Source organism: Sturnira hondurensis, unplaced genomic scaffold (assembly GCF_014824575.4).
Source record: "Sturnira hondurensis isolate 20B ecotype Veracruz unplaced genomic scaffold, ASM1482457v3 Scaffold0016663, whole genome shotgun sequence".
Lineage (NCBI taxonomy): Eukaryota > Metazoa > Chordata > Mammalia > Chiroptera > Phyllostomidae > Sturnira > Sturnira hondurensis.
In genome coordinates, this window is record NW_028089294.1 from 16,210,989 (window position 1) to 16,231,638 (window position 20,650).

The 20,650-nt window shown below is 50.2% G+C and overlaps 1 protein-coding gene across 2 annotated transcripts in view; it reads left to right on the forward strand.

Annotated features, from left to right (window-relative positions):
• The window catches only part of KIF3C (kinesin family member 3C), a 37,101-nt gene that overhangs the window by 8,458 nt on the left and 7,993 nt on the right, over positions 1-20,650 (forward strand). For both annotated transcript variants that reach the window (XM_037066769.1, XM_037066768.1), the window contains exons 3-6: positions 10,404-10,505; positions 11,192-11,314; positions 12,439-12,557; positions 13,016-13,132. In XM_037066769.1, the coding sequence (XP_036922664.1) occupies positions 10,404-10,505; positions 11,192-11,314; positions 12,439-12,557; positions 13,016-13,132 (461 nt within the window). The remainder of the gene's footprint in view (positions 1-10,403; positions 10,506-11,191; positions 11,315-12,438; positions 12,558-13,015; positions 13,133-20,650) is intronic.

The following is a 20,650-nucleotide window of genomic DNA, read 5'->3' on the forward strand; positions in this document are numbered from 1 at the left end:
GGCATGGATGGAAGCAGTGACTTAACACTCCTCCCTATTGCTGGCAGTGTGATCAGTTAGCAGAACTGTCTAAGCTGGGGGCATTTTGTAAAGATTTGACCAGCAAGAAGTATATAAAACTAATACATTTCCATAAAGCTTCTGGGCTTCATGTTATGTGGAGGCTCAGCAGGCCTTTTGGTCCAGTGTTGGTTTTCTCTTGATGTGTGTTGGCTGCGGGAATGTATTATCATATTGCCGTTAGTCATTTTCAGCCCCCGGACAGCACAAGATTAGATGAATCGGCTGTAATAATGTTCTCATTGTGCACTGAGAACTAGGAGGAAGGGCCTGGATTCAACTAAAGAAGGCCACCCCTGCCAGCCTGCTGCGCCTGGCCAGTCTGGGGCACTTCTGAGGGCTGCTGAACCAGGCAGCCTGTCTGGGTGGAGAAGAAAATGACCCCTTCCCACAGACCCCGCAGCCCTGCATGCAGAACCTATGCTCAGAGCATGTAGGGCACCTGCACTTGTCTTGATGTATCTAGAATTTTTAATATCTAGTCATATCTGGGCATTAACTCCTGGTCAGACTAAAGAATTACTCTCTAGTTGTTTCCCTTCCCACCAGGTGTGCTCAGCGGAGGAGTACCAGGCCCTGAGTTGAATCCTTTCTGTAGCACTAGGTAATTGAGGCTTTCTCCTCGAGGTGGGCCAGCAGAATAATGTTAACAGTGGTAATACTAATGGTAGCTGCCATCTCTTTAGTGCATGCTGAATGCCAAGCACCCTGCTCTGTTCTGTGCATTGCTTTATTCAGTCCTCACAATGGTACCATCAAGCAGTACTATTTTTATCTCCACATGACAACTGAGGACACTGAGGCACATTGAGGAAGAAACAACCCACAGTCACATGCCTAGGAAGTGTTAGGGCCAGGATAGGAGCCTGTGTCTGCCTGACTCCAAAGCCCCTGATCTTAACCTCCACACTGTAACACCAACTCAGAAAGGAAGCATTTATGCCACATGCCTGGTTAATAAGCCCCAGCGGGAGCTCTTGTCTGCTGAGGTGCTCAGCTCGCCTGTCTTTCTGTATGATGCAAACCCCCAGCCTCTGACCTCAGCTGAGCACTGCTCTTTCCTGTAATCAACAAATCTTTCTGCGTATCTAGGGCCAAGAATGTAGATCAGTAGAGTAAACTTTGTGTTTGAATTCAAGTTTCTAGAAGGAATCATGAGAACTCACTAATAGTGGTTATCTCTAAGGATTTCAATAGGCAGGGGTACTTTTATTTTCTACTTTATGCCTTTCTTTTACCTTTATCGCTTTCTTTTTTTTTTTACAATGAGCATATATTACTTTGTTAATTAAGTAATAAATAATCTAAAATTTTTAAGGGAGAAAACTTATAAGAACAAATGTGTTGGCTCTGGCCAGCTAGCTCAGCTGGTAAGGTCATCATCCTGACACTCCCAGGTCATGGGTTTGATCCCCAGTCAGGGCACAGGCAACAATCAACCAAGGAATACATACATAAGTGGAGAAAAAAATTGATCTTTGTCTCTCTCTCTTCCTCTAAAAATCAATAAATTAGTAAAAAAATTAAAAATAAATGTGTTAATACCTGATTGGAAGATTGGCTTAAAGGTAATGAAGAGGGAGAACCAGGGCCAATAATGATACTCATTGATACCCAGTAATTGGTAATTCTGTGACCTTGGACAAGTCAGTGCCCCTCCCAGGGACTGTGAAAAACAATCAAGAGATGTTCCTTTGCTTTCGGTACCATTTGCCAATTCACCTTGGAAGCAGTGAGTCAGGAACCCAGGATTAGAGAGCCGTCTGAATGAGGAGCATTGAGGCCTGGAGGAATAACCAAGAGTTGCCTGGGAGCTGGAGGCTGTGTGACCCAGGACGACCCACCTAAGCCCTCTGGACCCTGTAAAATGCTGAGTCCACACTTGCTGCATCCTTAGGTCTTGTCCAGTTTTGACCTTGTAATGTCTGGCTGGATCTGCATCTCTGATGCTAGAGAGAAACGCTCTAGAACACTGCAAAGTGAGGGGATTCAGGGAGAGAGATGAAGGTCAGGGTCAGATCTGAGGTGCCCATGCTTTTCTCAGTGAGGTAGATGGGCTGGCTTTTTGCTCTTCTCCGAGGTGAACTGAAGCACTCTGGGCATCCACACGCTGCCCGTCTAGTATGAAGCTGGAGTAGAGTCCAGCTCACCTCACTCTGCAACCCACATGTTTGCTGATATCCGATTGTTCTCTCTTCTTTTTTTTTTAAATTTTATTTATTTATCTTTAGAGGGGAAGGAAAAGACAGGAGAGAAATGTCAATGTATGGTTGCCTCTCGTGTGTCCCCTGCTGGGAACTGGCCTGCAACCCAGGCATGTGCCCCAACTGGGAATCAAACTGCGATCGTCTGGTTCACAGGCCCCCACTCAATCCATTGAGCCACACCAGCCAGGGCTGTTCTCTCTTCTTGATGAGAGAATCCTGCCACTCAAAAGGCAAGTCATCGATGTTGTGTTTTGAGTTGTTGAAGGAGGCTCAAGGCAGGAAACTCAGACTGAGTCTCCTGATTTGTGTCAGAGAATCAGCAAAAACAACACTGTTCTTCCCTTCACCATTGCCTCTTCAATCTTCTTCCCTTACTGCTGGCTTCTTGAGATCTACAACCAGGGAGTCACCAAAGGAGAAGTAGGACTGTGATGGTGGAGTAGCTGAGTTTCCTGAGAGGCTGTTGCGCTCACTGTTTTGTTTTGCTCTTTATGATAAGTGGTGGGTAGTTGTCAACCAGATACTGAAACAGCAAGTAACCACTGATGTTTGATTACTTTATCATTTACCAAGTATGTTCACAACTGTTACCCAGCTCACCATTCTCACCCAAAGCCCGCAAGGTAGTGGGGATTCTCCCCACGTTACAGATGAGACAACTGAAGTCCAGAGGCTGATGCCTTAGATTTTGTAGCAGACAGGGTGGCAGAGTGTGACCAGGACTCGGGCTGCCTTGCCCAGCGCTCTTTGTGTCATTTCACCATGGAACTTGTGAGGCGGCCCTTCCCATGAGCATTCCCAGTTTCAGCCTCTCTGAGGGATGCTAATGACACTGACGGCCTCCCCCCAGGCACGTGGTACAAGGGCCTCACACAGGCAGAAGCATCCTCAGCAGCCCTGCCTGGAAGAGAAAGCGGAGGGGCTTTGAGCTTTCCTGGTGGGTCCTTAGCTGGCAGTGGTGCAAATGCCAGCTGCTGCTTCTCTCCAAGGTGCCTTCCTGCCGGAGCCTGTGGAAGAGGGAAAAGCACACTGGACCTAGAAGTAGGAGGCTGCTGGTCAAATGTCACTTCTGCTGTCTCCTGGCACCGTGACCTTGAGCAAGTCACTCTACCTGTCTGAGCCTGTTTTCTTTTATGTCAAATGGGGATCGTACTCGTTATCTCACAAGGTTCTTGGGATGATTAAATAGGATGATTAATGTAAAAGTCACCTAGCCCAGCTACAGCACATGGCAAGTTGCATCTGAGAGTCCAGTCTCCTGCAAAATGTCATAGGATAGCTGGCAGTGGCAGGGCAAAGCTTGTGTGGCTTCTCTGTCCTTGTAAAATTATACTTGATGGTATCTTCTCAGCAGAGTGGCTGGCTGGGCCTGGCTGTCTGTTCTGGCTTCCTGCATCAGCACTTAATGAGTACTGGGGCCTTCTTTCCTCACCTTCTGGATTTATATGTACCCCAGTTGCTCCCGAAATAGGAAAAGGGGAGTCTCTGAATATCCCAAGCTCTGTCTGAAAGTGGACATGGTCCCTATGGTGATCTTGGCTGTTGTCATAGCAGCCGACCTGCCTCTAACACCTAGAATCAAGACTAATCAAATTAGGAAATTATCTGGAAAGTACATAGTCAATAAAGGAGCAGATACTGTTAAAGATTCCTTGATTATGAACTCCAGGCTTAGAGTTCTCCATCTCTGAGCCTCAGTTTCCTCATTTGTAAAGCCAAGGGGGTGGGGTGGACGTTTTTTTGAGGTCACCTTGGGTACCCTGTGATTTGTATCCCTCTCTCCAGAGTCAGACCATGGTGTCCTGGCGCTCCCAGCCTGTCTCTCCCACCCACAGCCTCTGCGGGCCTTTTAGGAGCATTGGACTTACGTAGAACCAGTAGAGCCAAACCCAGTCCCGTCCACAGGCTCCACCCACCTGTACGTCTTTGCGCTGAGAGAGCACAAAGGTAACATTAACTCAGGCAGCTCAGAGCTCCAGAGAACCTTTTCTAAGGACTAGAAACCCCATATTCCTGGCCTTCTGCTTAGTGCCCCCTGAAGTGGGCCTGCGTGTTTGAGGCACTCCTGTCTTTCCCTGCCCTCCATAGGTGATAGCTAAGGGCAGAGATCCCTTGAGGAAAAGGGGGAGATGGTATCCTTAGAGAGATGGGAAAAAGCAAAAGCAAAAAACAAAAACAAAACCCCATTTCAAAGCAAAGAACCGAAGCTCGTGCATGACATATTTCAGAGCGTGGGGGTAAAGCCAGCATCATGAGTTGAGACTATGGGCTAGAGGGCCGAGACCTTGCACCTGGATTGACGCCCACCCACAGACTTGTGCCAGGGCCAGCCCCTCTTCTAGCACAATGCAGGGTCTGTTTGGCAGGCCTGGCTGATAACGTGGGCTGGGCAGGTGGGCAGGACTTGGCAAGTAACCAAAAAGGCAAATTCAGTGGTCATTCAGACCACATCTGTGCCGGGTTCTGGCAGGGCAGGAGGGAAGCACAGGGGCAACGGACAGGCAGGATGGGGCGATAACGGGCAGTCAGGCAGCATCCAGGAATCCTCTCCATGCAGCACGAGCTCAGCCAGAAAGAGAGGCTCTAAAGCGTTCTAGGTCCAAGAAGGAGGTCCATAATGAAGGTGGACCCTAATGAAGGGGGATTAGCAAGAACCCACACAGCCCCACCCTGGGAACCATGTCATGGGGATGGGGGCAAGAGGACCATTGGAATTTGGGGGCCTGGTCATCTTGGCTGATGAGTCAAATTCCGGGCCTGCTTAGCAGCTCAGATTCTGCCGCTGCCTCCTAACGTTCAGATGGGTTGGCTACCCAGTTCTTGAGCCCATTTGCACGTTGTCAGGCAGAATTCTGACTAAGGAGAGTGTGGGACTCCGTGTGGGTAGCTAGAGAAGGGAGGGGTTGAAGAAACAATTGTTTTGAATCAGAGGTCTACTGCCTCACTGAAACATCCCCCCAGAAGTACAAAAGGGTATTTTTGTGAAAGGGGAGATCAGACTTCCACAAGACCTCAAAGTATGGGGAATATAAAATAAATGGAGAAGCTCGATTTTACATCTGTTACTGTGGATGATTTTAAAAATAACAGGAACACTTCATGCATGTGATATCCTAATAAAAGCGGTTCCATTATCAGTGCTGGCAGTTGTTCAAGTGGCATAAACCACTAGAAAGGTTACTGGGCAGTATCTTCTAAGATACCCAGAATGTTTGTAACTCTTTATCCTCTCTTGAAATTTTCTGCCAGGGAAGTCATCTAAAAAGGCAAAATATTATATGCACAAAGGTGTTTACCGCAAACATTATAAACAACCAATAATAATCTTACAGTGGGATTAAATATATTATAAATGATCCACTCTAAATGGTATGCAATCATTAAACTTGTAAACATTATGGAAGGAACAGACAATGCCTGAGATATTTGATAACGTGTAAATAGCAGGACATAAGCTTCTACTTATACCATGTCTATAGATAGGAAAAAATGATGTATGCATATGGGAAATCTAGAAAAAAACAGGGGAAATAACAGAAGCTGATGAGCTAGGTGAGGAACTATGAAGTATTTTCTCATTATTTTAGTGGTCGTTTTGATGTTCGTGCAATTTTTTTCTGAAAGGAGAGGAAGACAATAAAAGGTTAAAAACATGTCCCCAGAATTCCTCACTCCACTGTGAAGTGTTGAATTCCATGCTCCCGAGATATCAGACCCCATAAACTTACTACCTCTGTGCAGGGTGGGACCTCCCTCTGTTCACCCCAAAACCTCAGGACGGAAGCTCGTGCTCTGCTGCAGGACTGAGTGGAAAAGTCTGGGTCTGCGCTTTTCACACCTGTTTCGATCCTAGAGTTTCCAGGCCTATTCTCTTAACCTTCCTTTGTTTTTGCAGAGTGAAAAAGAGGCCTGTTTTTTAAGGTCTCTTAGAATAACCCTTCTCTGCTTTTAGCCGCCTCACTCTGGATCTCTCTCCTTCGTGTCCCCGGAGATGCAGGGAGGGGCCGTGCGCAGGATTCCAGATCCGGCTACATATCATGGCTCTCTGTTAGGGTAGAATGGTTTCTGTTTTGTTTCTAAACAGCCTTCATGATGGTGGCCAGCCAGATGCTGTTGGCTTTTTCAGCTGTGGCAGCATGTTAAGCCTGTGTCTTGTGGGAACAACAGACATCGACTCCTCGGGGCTCCCCCACCCCTTTTGGCTTATAACCGATCGCTCATAGCTATCATTTAGTGAGTGGAGCTAGGAGTACGTTTCCCCAAAGTGTCAGACTAAACCAAAGCCCCTCTGCCATCTGTGCCGACTCACACAGCCGAGAAGTCCTCCTGTGCCTGACCACCTTCAGGAGGATCTGGGCACGTCGGTGAGGTTGGGTGTTTCACCAGCACACGCTTTCTAACTGAGATCAGCCCTAGTATTTAACATTTGAGCTTTTTTCCATCTCCACGGAGGCCTGTTCATTTCTGTTTCCCTTTGCTAATCCACTTTTCTGTTATGAGAAAGTACTTCCCTTTCTCCGGCTCCTCACATGCTCTGTGACTTTGAATAACCTCTAACAAAGAACTTTGCCAGAAGCACTTTAACCTCTAAAGGTCTAGCCACTGGCTTCTCTGTGTACTGTGATGACCTTGGAGATTAGTCAGATATGATTTTCTCTTGCTGGAAACATGTCCCCCCGCTCCACCCCGGGCCCCAGTAAGTTCTGCTTTTCTGCTTCCCGAAGCACTGAACGCACTGTCTGCAGTAGAGAGAGCATGGGCTTTGGAGCCAGGCCAGTCTGGGTCTGGATTCTCCATTTATATTTAATGGCCATGATGTGACCTTGGATGATTTACTTAACCTCATTGGTTAGGTAGGAGCTCTCATTGGAAAAATGATGGCGCTAATAATATGCCCCTTCAAGTCACCTAGGATCTGGTTACAAGGCAGTTTCTGATTCACTAGGTCTGGTAGGGCCTGAGGTTCTGCATTTTAACAAGCTCCCAAGTGATGCTGACTCAGGAGACCTCCAAAGGCAGCGACTCAGGTTTGACTGCACACTGAAGTCTCCTGGGAATCTTTCAGAATCTCCAATGCTTGGACCTCACTACCTACCCCATCCCCATTCCCATTTACCTGGCAGTGGGCTATAGCTTGGGCACTGGGCCTTTTGGAAGGTGATTCTAATAGACATAAAAGTGTGAGACCCACTGCTTAATGGGTTATTAACAGAATAGGATGTGAAAAACCCAGCATGGAGTAGGTACCAAGAAAATAATGGCTTTCTTTTTCTTGGTTCCTTGTCCTGTGCTTCTTGCTCCGCCCTCGTCTCTAGTCTTTAAATCAGGTGGGAAAAAAACAGGACATCTCCTGGCATTGCCTGTGCCCTCCTTTCTTGGGTCTTCTCGAGAGCACCTGGCCTCGGAGTTTTCACAGTCGGGAGTGGAGGGGCCCAGGATAATGTGATGGGCCTGGCATTTGGGAGTTTTAAAAGCTCCCTGGTGATTCTCATACGTAACCCAGTTAGGGAACTAGTGTGTTTTTATTAGGTAGCAAAGGGTGAAGAACACGAGTTACATAAAATGCCAAGGAAAGTGCAGGGACTCAGGGCTGGAGTGGACAAGTGTGTCCCAGAGTGCGGTGATACCTCAAGATTCCATTCCCTGTAGTTAAGAGGGACCAGTTATCCTGGACCCAGAGCACTAGGTGGCTTCCTGGTGTACGAGAGAGAGCTGCTGGCTTTTCTCCTTCTCCCTCTTCACACGCAGCCTGCGCCTCCCACCAGGTGTCCCAGGTGCCCAGACGCTGCCCTTTCGCCCTGCAACAGTGAGTGTGGGTCAGTCCATTGAAGGAGGAAAAGCTGGGATGAGGGAGCCCAGAGAAGGGACCCGGAACCCCCTTCTGGGTCAACCCCAAGGATTATTTTTAGTTCATCAGACGTGGATGAGCACTTGCTGTGTGCTTAGCGCTGTGCTGAGCCCTGACACTGAGACCCGGGTCAGACATGATTCCTGCCCTGAAGAAGCTCACAGGGGAGACAGAATGTGAATCAGTGATGGGATGTCGTGGCAGGACACTCAGGAAGTGTCCTGGATATTGAGGAGGCCCAAAGGAGGAAATGTGCGGATGGGAGGGAATCAGAGAAAAGCTCAAGCTGTGTCTTGCAGGAGAAGGAGCGGCTCTCCAGGTGGACGTGGGGGTGGGCGGGGGGGAGAGAAGGCCAGTGTTGTGAAAAGGCAGAGTACATGGGGCGCTGGGGTTCTCGTGGTGGAGCTGGAGTACGGGGCGTACAGTGAGGGGAGGCGGGGCTGGGGCAGCCCAGGGCCTGTAGCTGCCGCAGACTTGGCGGGCTATCCTGTAAGGAGCGGGGCCCCTTAAACAGTTTGCAGTAGAGGCGGCACTCTCAGAGCTGCATTTTTGGTGGATCCTTCTGAGTGTTGTGTAGAGATGGATGGAAGGGGAAACTGAGGCAGTGAGGTGGTCATGACAGATTCAGGTGAGTCCCGGGCATCTCATGAAGTCAGCAGGTATCATGCAGATGAAAAGGTTGGAGTGGTGTGAGCTACACCAGGAAGACAGACTTGATGGGATTTAACCAGTGGCCGGGGGTGCATGAGTGTGGGGTGGACACCAGGGTGAGGTAGGTAAGGGGCCCAGCACACAAAATTTAAGGAGTTTCTCGCTCAAGGGTGGTGCAAGTGCCAGTCATGAGAGAAAAGGAAGAGTCCAGGATGAGTTCAGGTTTGTGATGTATGGTGGGGTGAACTGTTAGACTTTTTAACCTAAGCAAGGTCAGGGTTGGTGGGGGGAGGTAGGTGTGGCAGGTGGCTGTGGCATGGCAGTGAGGACAGGGAGACACTAGAGGGCGCCCTTCTCTGCAGCAGCTCTCTCCTTGGCCCTCCAGGGGATCCTGGGGCTGCTTTGACTGACCCAGTTTTGCCCAGTGCCCTCTGGCACCTTCACATACTCCACCTTCTGACCTCCCAAAAGCAACCCTTAACCCCTGTTCTCCTCTGTCCCTGGTGATGAGGCTCTCATGGGTGGCACGGGGTCCCCTTCTGACAGCATCCCCTGCTTTGAGAGCCTTCAGGCAGGTCAGCAGTTTCCGCTGGGAAAAATTCCTCTGCAGAGGCAGCCAATTTCTCCTGGTGGCTCAAGGTGATTTCGCCCTCTCAGGAGGCTTGGGATGAATTCAGAGGACAGCTGGGGTGCCCCGGAGCAGCAGCCCCTGTGAGGAGCAGCAGTATAAATGCATTTGGTGTAGTCGCAACGCACACAGCTTACGCAAATCTGAAATCATTGAAGCTTTTGATGCAGCAGGTATCTATGGAATGTCTGTGGTGAACACAGGCTAGGAGCTTCCACAGAGTCTGGGGACAGCGGGTTGCAACTACCTGCATGCCCTCGGGCTAGTTCCTCCAATTCCTTCCTTCGTTAAAGAGGGTAACAGTGCCTCTCTCTTAGGGTGAGGGCAGAGATAATGTCTGTTAAGGGCCTAGTTCAGTCCCTGGCAAATACTGCTCAGCAACTGTTTGCTAGGCACCCCGGTTCACGGTCGGTTCCAAAATTTCAGATGTGAGAACTGAAGGGGGTCACGGGGCTGAGGCTTTGCCGTTAGTGGGTGGAACCTGAGTCTGCTGGGCCCTCTCCAAAGCTCGTGTGCTACTGGGGCCCCATGTGCCCCTTGGTGTGGCAGAGTCTTCTCTTCTTGGCTTTTCTTCTGTTTTCCACATCAGCCCACAGCTAGATCCTCCTGGTGCCCATGTTGAGAGCCCCCTTCCTGTTTCTGGCAACAGTTAGCCAAAGGCTGGGCTGCCCGGTGGCTCCCTCCAGTCTCCCTGTCCCGGACACCAGCTGGGTGCTGATTGCCAGGGTTAGGTTGCCATCTGCGCACCCTCCCAGGCCTGGTGAACCGCCTTCCATCTGGATCCCAAGCAAAGAGATCAGGTGCCCTACCTTCCCTGAGGGATCCCCTTCTCTTTTTCTCACCTAATGGTCCTGTCAATAGTAAGAACCTTATGTTGGGGCCCAAGAGGCTGGAGGTAAAATCTCATTCTTGCGGAGGGCCAGGAGCCCCCATCAGGGAAGCAACACCTCAACTTGGGGACACTGCCGTGCATCAAATAGCCTGTCTCCAAACCTCTCTGTATCCCCAGGCCATGGAGAGTAAGCTGCTCATCGGGGGCAGGAACATCATGGACCACACCAACGAGCAGCAAAAGATGTTGGAACTGAAGAGGCAGGAGATTGCTGAGCAGGTAGGGCTGGGGCTTCAGGTCCCCGGGGACACATGGCCTGAAGGTCACGTCTGAGGGACATTGGGCTGAAAGCCCTCAGAGAGTCAGGATCCCTGGAGCAGTGCTGAGCCCTAAGACACACCACCCTGGGTTCCATGGGCCTGCCAGCCCAGGGCCTGTCTCTGGTAGGGGTCCTGCTAGCTGGCGGGTGAGAGGATGTGGTGGCTGTCCATCACATCGGCCTCCGCTGCTCCTGGTAGGAATTCCAGGGCCTTCCACGGGGCGCGAGTTCTTTGCCAGCTTATGGCTGTCCTGAGTCATCACAACCACGATTTGGTCTCCCCAGTCCTCTGTGATACTGCAGGGGAAGATGAGGAGGAGGCAGCTGGGAAGCCCGCATGACGGACACCCTTATGTGTAGTTGACACCTCTGGAATGTGCCCGTGGTTAGGGCTGGGGTCTCCGTCCACATGAGCCCTGCCTGGCAGAGGCATGGCTGTGTGAGCCGAGGAGAAAGCCCAGAGAGGCTCCACTGAGGACGGGGTGGGGACAACAGGTGGGGGCCATGGGACACCCCCTCTCCCTCCCGGCGGCTGTGGCCACAGTGAAGCCAGACCCCGTGAGAGGCTGAGGGAGCCCGTCCCTGAGCTCCCTCAGCCTCCCCGCCGTGGGCTGCAGCTGAGCCCCTGTGCCCTGCACTGGCCTAGAAACGCCGTGAGCGGGAGATGCAGCAGGAGATGATGCTCCGAGATGAGGAGACCATGGAGCTCCGGGGCACCTACACGTCCCTGCAGCAGGAGGTGGAGGTCAAAACCAAGAAACTCAAGAAGGTAAGATGCCACAGCAGTGCGGGGCAGTGTGTGAGGGCCTGGCAGCCTCTGCCCAAGACAGTCGCCTGCCCAGGTGTGTGTGTTTCAGGGCCTCTTCCCACTTGCCTTGAACTGCTGAACCCCAGTCACATTGCCTGGGCTGCTGGGGTGAGGTGTGGGGAAGGCAAAGGTCTGTTGGGGTGGGGCGGAGCCTTTGTTCCTAGACTCCCGCAGCAGGCCTGTTAGGCTGGGAATGCCCCACCATCACTTCCTGTCTCCAAGGTTGTTGTCCCCGTGGTCCTGGGTAACTTCCCCCTTTACAGCGTCACCAGTGAGTCACAGTTCAGATGGCCCAGCCTGGAGCAGGGCCAGGGGAATGCTGAGGGAGCCTGAGAAGACTTGAGCCTGGTGGGGCTCCAGGAAGGAAACACAGGACCCTTGAGAGCATATGGAGGGATAAGAATATCTAGCCACCAGAGTCCTGCAAAGTCTATGGCCAGGGAAAGGTGTGTACATGAGGGTCAAAGGCAGGAAGCAGCAAGTTTCAGCCTGGATTCTGGGAAGAACCTGGAGAGCTCTTAGGGCTACTGAGGGGCTGCCCCAGGGTGGGCCAGACAGAGGCCTAGTCACAGTGGCAGTTTCCAAGGTCACACCCCCTTGTGGTTAGTGGCACAGCGGGGTCGGTGCTGCCCCCCACACCCCCACTTTGGAGAGCTCCTGCAGAGGCAGGAGTGGGGTGGGCTCCACCTCCAAGCCCATCCTTCCCCTGGGCCCTGGACCAGCAGTCCTGTACTTGGGCGCTGATTCTGGCGCTTCTACTAACTAGTCGTGTGTGACCTTGAGCAAACCTGTGCCTGGGGTTCCTCACCTATAAAAAGAGGGTGTTGGACCAAAAGGTCCCCAGAGCCTCTTCGAGTTTGAACATCCCACACTGCTGACAGCAGCTGGGAGAGGGCAGGGAACAGGCCACAGTGGAGGAGGGACAGAACAATTTTCAAATAACCTGTCCTGCCTCATGGTGGGGTAGGGGGATGGAGATTCAGAGCCCGCCCTGGCTTCGACCTGGGCTGAGCTGGTGGACCTGGAGCCTGCGGCCCTCAGGGCCCGAGCTGGGTGGCCTCTGAGCTGCACCTGCCCCCATTCAGCTCTACGCCAAGCTGCAGGCGGTGAAGGCGGAGATCCAGGATCAGCATGACGAGTACATCCGTGTGCGGCAGGACCTGGAGGAGGCACAGAATGAGCAGACTCGGGAACTCAAGCTCAAGTAGGCTCCCTGCTCTTCCCTTCCTTGGTCCTCACGCCATCCCTCGGGCCCCAGGCTTCTCCCTAACTCGGTCTTCTTCCTGAGGCCTCATTCCAGCTGCCACCAGGAGTTTGTGGGCCTTCAGGTTAATGTGTGGAGGGATGAGGGAGAGGTTCTGGAGTTTCTTTCTACCTCCTGTTTCCTCCTTCCCTCCTCAGTCTGCATTTGACCAATGCCCCAAAGTGCATGCTGGGGGCTAGCCTAAAGGAACCCCTGCAGCCCTGAGCCCACACTCTTTGCATTAGAAGAAGTGATTTTCAAGTCTGTTATTTCTATTGGGATCCCCTCCCCCAACTTTTTGGTTTTTCCACCTGTGTTCCGCCTGCCTCTTTGCTTTTTACTTCTGATCCTTCAACTTCACATATTCCTGTGGGGCCTCTCTCCCCAACTCCCTGTCTCTGCCTCATTCCCACTCCCAGGTACCTAATTATCGAGAACTTCATCCCCCCTGAGGAGAAGAACAAGATCATGAACCGGCTTTTCCTGGACTGTGAGGAGGAGCAGTGGAAGTTCCAGCCTCTTGTGCCAGCCGGAGTGTGAGTCCCGCCGCACCCAGTCACCTGGGCCAGGGGCCTGTGGGCAGACCAAGGCTTTTATGGACCTATGGACCCGGGAGGGGTCAGGGGGACAGGGATGGAAGGTGGAGTCTCAGGACCTACTGTAGGGGTCGCTGTGAAGGAGGGGTGTTGTGATGAAAATGAAGTGTCTCTCTCGGTGGCCTGGGGTGCAGAAAATACCCCACAGGGAGCCTGAAGTGGGGAGGAAGGGCACTTCAGCCGCTTGGCAGGCCCAGCGAAGGCCAACATTTGGCCAGTCTGATGAATATTCATTTGTCTGGTGCCAAGAGCAGCAACAATAGTTTGTATTTGCATTACTGTGTGTTGGGCACTGTGGGGGACTCTGCAGACAGAAGGTCAGTGAAACACGGTCAGCACCCAAGTCCAGTGGGGAATACAGAGAAGTAAGTAGATCAGGAGATGATGGAAGTGTGTCCAATCTTTAAAGCCTCACCCAGCTCTGTGATTCAGCGTTTCCACCTGTTTCTACTTCCTAGCCCTTAGGTACAGTTTGCGTCCGTTGGCTGGGTGTGCAGCTCCCTCTACTGGTGGCCACGAAGAACAAAGCCAGACATTCAAACCCAACAGAGTGACTGCCTCCTCACTCAGCTGGACCATGGTCCCTTAATTGAAAATCTGTAAATAAAAGCATTTAGGAGGCTGAATACCAATGGACTTTTCCAAAGATTCTTTGCTCTCTCAATCCTAGAAATATTAATGGCAGGATAGGGCAAGAATCTCCCTAAAACTGGGGTGGGAAGCTAGCAGTGTAGGTCTGTAGCTTCTCACTGGGCATCAGAGGCTTGCTTCATCTACCTTCTGAAAGGCTGGTCCTACCCGAGGTGACACCAAGCACATTTGTAAGTGGCAAGTTTATGAGCAGAAGACTTTTCAATGGTGTCACTTTGGACTTAAAATCCACCTTTCCAATCTAAATGGAGACCCATAGTAGTGCAGCATCTACAGCAGAGATTCTCCGCCCTGGCTGAGGCTAGAATCACCTGTAAGTTGGGCTTCAAAGAATCTAATTTAAAGGATCTTCGGAGGATCTCAAGACCAATTTTTTTTTAAGCTTCCAGGTGAGGCTTCCAGCAAGGAAGCCTGACTTTAAAACTACTACTGTAGCGCCCTCTGCTGGAAGGAAATGCTAGTGAGGCTTCTGCTTAGAAAAGTTCCTTAGCTTCAAGTTGCCAGGTGGAAGAATTTCTTTATGTTGGTTGGACATGGAATGAGAGAGAATCTGGGAAGGCATGCGTTTTTAAAGTTTTTATTTTGAAAAATAAGAATTTCGAGAATAATACAAAGAATTTGCGTATACTCTTCATGAAAAATTCACCGATTCATATTTTGCCACCTCTTGCTTTATTAATTCCGCATCCCCCCAACCCCACCATTTGAGATTAAGTTCAAGATGTCCTGGCCCTTTATTTGTGTTTCCTAACAATGAGGACATTATCTTACATACCATAGTACAATAATCAAATTCGGGAGATGTTGTAATGACAGTACTGCTGTATTATGTAGGCAATATTCCATTTTAGCTAGAACCAGTAATACCCTGCACGGCAGTGCCCTGTCCCCCGCCTCCCTGCCCACCCACTTGAGGTGACGAGTTGCATTTCTCATGCCTCTTTAGTCCTTTAATCTGGAGCTGAGAAGGGATCGTGATTTGAGTTTTGTCGTTTCGTGCTTCAGAGTTTATTTGCTTCTCAAAACGTGGCCCCAGCAATTTTGGCTTGGCCACCTCAGGCACGCAGTCCGACTTGAAAGCATGATGGGTGCTTTTCCTGAAGCTGAGCTTTCTGCTTGATGATTATAAATTTCCATTCTTTATTTCTGTTTTTTTAAAGCTTACTTTCTTTTTTTTAATATATTTTATTGGTTATACCATTACAGTTGTTCTATTCCACCCCCTTCGTTCCCCTCCACCCACACACTCCCTCCCCCACCATTCTCCCCCCTTAGTTTATAACCACGTCTCTCAGGTTCTTTAGATTCTATATTTCCCCCACTATTCTTGCCCTCCCCCTTATCTATTTTCTACCTACCGTCTATGCTATTTTCTGTACCTTCTCTCCCCTTCTCCTCCTCCCACTCCCCTGTTGCTAACCCTCCATGTGTTCTTCATTTCTATGGTTCCACTCCTGATCTAGCTGTCCTCTTGGTTTGCTTTTGTTTTAGGTGTGGTTGTTAATAACTGTGAGTTTGCTGTCCTTTCACTGTTCATATTTTTCATCTTCTTTTTCTTATATAAGTCCCTTTAGCATTTCATATAATAAGGGCTTGGTGATGATGAACTCCTTGAACTTGACCTTATCTGAGAAGCACTTTATCTGCCCTTCCATTCTAAATGAAAGCTTTGCTGGATAGAGCAATCTTGGATGTAGGTCTTTGGATTTCATGACTTGGAATACTTCTTTCCAGCCCCTTCTTGCCTGTAAGGTCTCTTTTGAGAAATCCGCTGACAGTCTGATGGGCACTCCTTTGTAGGTGACTGTCCCCTTATCTCTTGATGCTTCTAGGATTCTCTCCTTCATCTTAATCTTGGCTAATGTAATTATGATGTGCCTTGGTGTGTTCCTTCTTGGGTCCAACTTCTTTGGGACTCTCTGAGCTTCTTGGATTTTCTGGAAGTCTATTTCCTTTGCCAGACTGGGGAAGTTCTCCTTTATTATTTGTTCAAATAAGTTTTCCACTTGTTGCTGTTCATCTTCCCCTTCTGGTACCCCTATAATTCAGATGTTGGAATGTTTAAAGATGTCCTGGAGGTTCCTAAGCCTCTCCTCATTTTTTTGAATTCTCATTTCTTCATTCCTTTCTGGTTGGATTTTTTGTTCTTCCTTCTGGTCCATTCCATTGATTTGAGTCCCAGTTTCCTTTCCATCGCTATTGGTTTCCTGGACATCTCCCTTCATTTCAGTTAGTTTAGCCTTTATATGTTCCTCTAATTTGTGACTCTAATCAACCAGTTCTGTGAGCATCCTGATAAACAGTATCTTGAACTGTGCATCTGAGAGGCTGGCAATCTCTTGGTCACTTAGAGTTATCAGCTCTGGGACTTTGAGTTCTTCTTGCGCCATCTTTTGGGCTGTTCGTGCTTGTTGCGAAGCAGGATCGGAGCCCTAGGTGTTCACCAGAGCAGGGCGACTCAGTCGCTGGGTTGTGACGCTGTATGTGGGGGTGGGGTCAAAGAGGAGCAATGGCGTCCTGTCTGCCGTTTCCTGCCGCGGCCCCCACAGGTGCCGCAGCTGCCACCGTCACCGGGGCCCGCGTGTTTCATCCCACTGCACACGAGTGTGCCAGCGCCCTCAGCCCTCGCCCCCTGGGGCCTGCGTGCTCCGTCTCACTGTGCGCGAATGTGCGACCGAGGTCAGTCTGCCCCACACCCTGACTGGGTCCAGGCCACTTGCGTGCCTAGGTCTGAGGATCTTTCCTGCCCGACCCTGCTCCGCTGCTGGCTCCGCCCCTCTTACCGTCCCCGTTGAACAGTTAGTGATTGTCGGACTTCCGTATAATTCAATTTTCTGTTTTTTGGCTGTGTCTTTGTTCTCCNGGGACTTTGAGTTCTTCTTGCGCCATCTTTTGGGCTGTTCGTGCTTATTGCGAAGCAGGATCGGAGCCCTAGGTGTTCACCAGAGCAGGGCGACTCAGTCGCTGGGTTGTGACGCTGTATGTGGGGGTGGGGTCAAAGAGGAGCAATGGCGTCCTGTCTGCCGTCTCCTGCCGCGGCCCCCACAGGTGCCGCAGCTGCCACCGTCACCAGGGCCCGCGTGTTTCATCCCACTGCACGCGAGTGTGCCAGCGCCCTCAGCCCTTGCCCCCTGGGGCCTGCGTGCTCCGTCTCACTGTGCGCGAATGTGCGACCGCGGTCAGTCTGCCCCACACCCTGACTGGGTCCAGGCCACTTGCGGGCCTAGGTCTGAGGATCTTTCCTGCCCGATCCAGCTCCGCTGCTGGCTCCGCCCCTCTTACCGTCCCCGTTGAACGGTTAGTGATTGTCGGATTTCTGTATAATTCAATTTTCTGTTTTTTGGCTGTGTCTTTGTTCTCCAAACGTTTGTTGTAGTCAAACTTGGTTGTGGGAGAAGGCACAGTGTTTCCACCTGTGCCTCCATCTTGGCCGAAGTCCAGCTTACTTTCTTTTAAAGAACTCAAATTATTTTAAGTTAAGTAATCTTTTAAATAACTTCCTTTTTGAAAGAATAAAATGCTTTGCCTACTCTGAAAAACCATTCCCAGATTTTTGAAATTAAAATAGCTATCTCAAAATAGCACATTTTTAATAATATGTAGACTAGACCCAAAATGGACACTGGTATCTTTGCTCACAGTGTGACTGTTGCCTTCTCCAGTCTCTCCCTTCTGCTTTAGAGGCGAATCTGTGCTTGTTTGTGCATCTCAGAGATCCCACTGGCAACAGGTCAGACCAGGCGCAGGTGCGCGTCTGCAGTGCCCCTCCCCACCACCCTGCCTCTCCTCCGGCCCCGCCACCGTCCTTCTCACAAGGAAAGAGGCAGGGAGTGTTTTCTTTGCCACTGGAAAACCAGAAAACTCTGCTTACTCCTCAGACGCTTCCTACTTTAGCTCCCTCTGGAGTGTTTTCTCCTCCGTAACTCCCTTCTAGCTGGGTCCCAGAAGACTGTGCACCCTAGACATTTCCTGTTGGACATGTAAAGATAGAAATATATTTGTAAGTTTTTAAAAGTCATGATTAAGTATATTCACAACTTGACCATGCTATTTTATATGGACGGACGTGCTCAGAATACACAGAGTATGTATTCTGTACAGAAAGTGTCTAATAGCGCTGGGTAAGGGTAAAGGTATTAAGGCAGTTCTAACGTATCAGTGTTCTCTACCTCACTCAAACACAGATGGTATAAACAGTTATTATAGATTTCTCTAAGAAAAAACTAATATATAAATTACTCCCAAAAGACTTATTAACAAATACCAGGTAATCAACTCCACAGTTGATTCACTGCTGTACATTTTTTCTTTTTTAGTGTGACTGACCATTTTGCTGTGACCGATAACCACAATAAATAATTTTATCTCAGAGCTTCTATTAAAATCACAAAAAATACAAAAGAAAAGTAAAAATAGACCTAGGAAGATTTTATATGAAACAAAATTTTTAATTACTTTTTTTAAAGCAGCAGTTGGTGGTTAAAATAAAGTGAAAACGATTCTCTCATGGTTGGAAATCCCACTGCGTTTCTGATTCAGCTCAGAGAGCCAGAGCTCAGCTTCATGGTGCAAGAGAGGCTGGTCCCGTCTCTGAGATCCTTGGCCCCATTCCCTCCTGTCACAGAGGAAGCCTGGGGGTGGGGCCGTCGTTGGGTGTGGCTTCCCCCTTGTGGGTGCGAGCTGTCTCCCTGGAAGGGGAGGTGCCTGCCCTCAGCATTGGCTCCCACCATTTGCAGCATAACTTAATCAGGGCTGAGAAACTTTCTTCCCAAAGCACATTTAACTAGTCANTAAAGTGAAAACGATTCTCTCATGGTTGGAAATCCCACTGCGTTTCTGACTCAGCTCAGAGAGCCAGAGCTCAGCTTCATGGTGCAAGAGAGGCTGGTCCCGTCTCTGAGATCCTTGGCCCCATTCCCTCCTGTCACAGAGGAAGCCTGGGGGTGGGGCCGTCGTTGGGTGTGGCTTCCCCCTTGTGGGTGCAAGCTGTCTCCCTGGAAGGGGAGGTGCCTGCCCTCAGCATTGGCTCCCACCATTTGCAGCATAACTTAATCAGGGCTGAGAAACTTTCTTCTCAAAGCACATTTAACTAGTCAGGGCCTTGTCCCATCTGCTCAGTTCAAGTGTGGGAAGGTTGGCTTTACTTTGGCCTGGGCATCCCAGGGATGAGAACACACTGTGGCCTTCTGCTCAAAGGGTGAGGAAAGCAGCCTTGTTAGGAAGAACTTAGTACCTGTTGTCACAATGTCCGTTTAGAAAACTCTCGTTGGAAAAGTGTGTTTCTCCTCCTCCTACAGCAAGTGTCTGCCCCACACACTCTTCCCGGCCTGTCGCTAAAACAAGGGGCTGTTGCCACGCAGCTCTTGACACACACCCGTATCCACTGATTTTGGAAGTCCCTCCCTTTCTCTGTTTTCTCCCCATCTTTATGTGGCCGCTGGCTGGTGCAGGGTAACTTCAGGTGAGGTGCCTTCTGTAATCATGAACAATTTTGCCTTCATGTTACTTTGAAAAAATATTTTTTCACCCACTCTAGCAATAATTATTTTTCAAGTATGACTTTTTATTTTTAATTTCTCACAAGAGACTTTATTTTTAGTTGTGTTACACAAAGTTCTCTTCTAAGGTTCTGTAGTCCACAGCAGTATCTGTAGCCCCCCGTTCACAGGTAGTTCCCGGCATCCTGTCTGCAACGGCCCTTTGGCCTTGCAGCCCGGCCGCCCCAGATGCTTACCCCCAGCATCATGGAGCAATGGAAAGAGACTGGACTTCGGATTTAGAACATCCTGAATTCTGGTCCCTGCTCTGCCACTTACTGCTGGCCTTGAGAAGGTTTTCCAACCTCTCTGAACCCAAGTTCCTTCATCTGTAAAGTTGGGATAACACATGTACCCTGCAGGACTGTTCGGGTTGAGGCGCGACTGTGTGTGTGAGGCTCCAAGCCAACACCTGGCACAGAAGAGGTGATTGATAAATGGTTGCATCATACCGATAAACCAATATGACAGTTATGGGGACGCCAGAGAAACCAGTCAGCCTTCATCCTTAAAAGTACCACAGAAGGGCAGTTTGGCTTATTGTTTTTTGTTTTTCCTTTTAATTTTCTATTCAGGCTACCTCCAAGTTTAACGAGAGAGCGTTGCTGGCTGTAAATAGAATCAGGATAGAAAGTTTCACTGGCTTCATTATAGAGGCAAAGTTGACCTCAGTAACTTGGGCCTGTGAGAAGCAGGGAGGCACATCAGCTGCCCTGGGTGGGAGGGGGGGCAGTGTCATGAAGGGACATGAGAAGAGTGTTCAGCCTGCAGGGAGGGGAGCGCTGCAAGGGGACGGCTGGTGTGGGGGTGGGGGAACCAGACTGCAGGGGGAAGGTCCGAGGTGCTGAGGCAGGTGCATGTGCAGGACCTGGGAGGGAACACACCTGGGCCACTAGGTGCCTGTTTTCAGAACGAGACAGGAAAGGGGGCGATTGGACATAGCTGGTGATGAGAAGGGGGTCAGCCCCCGAGCTGGAGCCAAGAGCGACTTTTTAATATTAAGGGGAAAACCCCAAACCAAACAGTGATGGCAGCCATCTGAAGGGAGAGTCCCAGGAGAGCTCTAGGGCCTACAAAGTGCACACTGACTGTTGCCGGAGGTCGGTGTAGAGAGGGCAGGTACATGCAGCCAGGCTTCCTCCGGGCTCTGGGCCACAGCCTGCTCACCACTGAGGGATCCGTCTCAGAAAGTAGGCCTGGGGCAGAAGAGGGGGTAGGTGGGGAGTGTGCTGTTCCAATTACAGACTCCCCTCCCCCTCCCCCACACCAC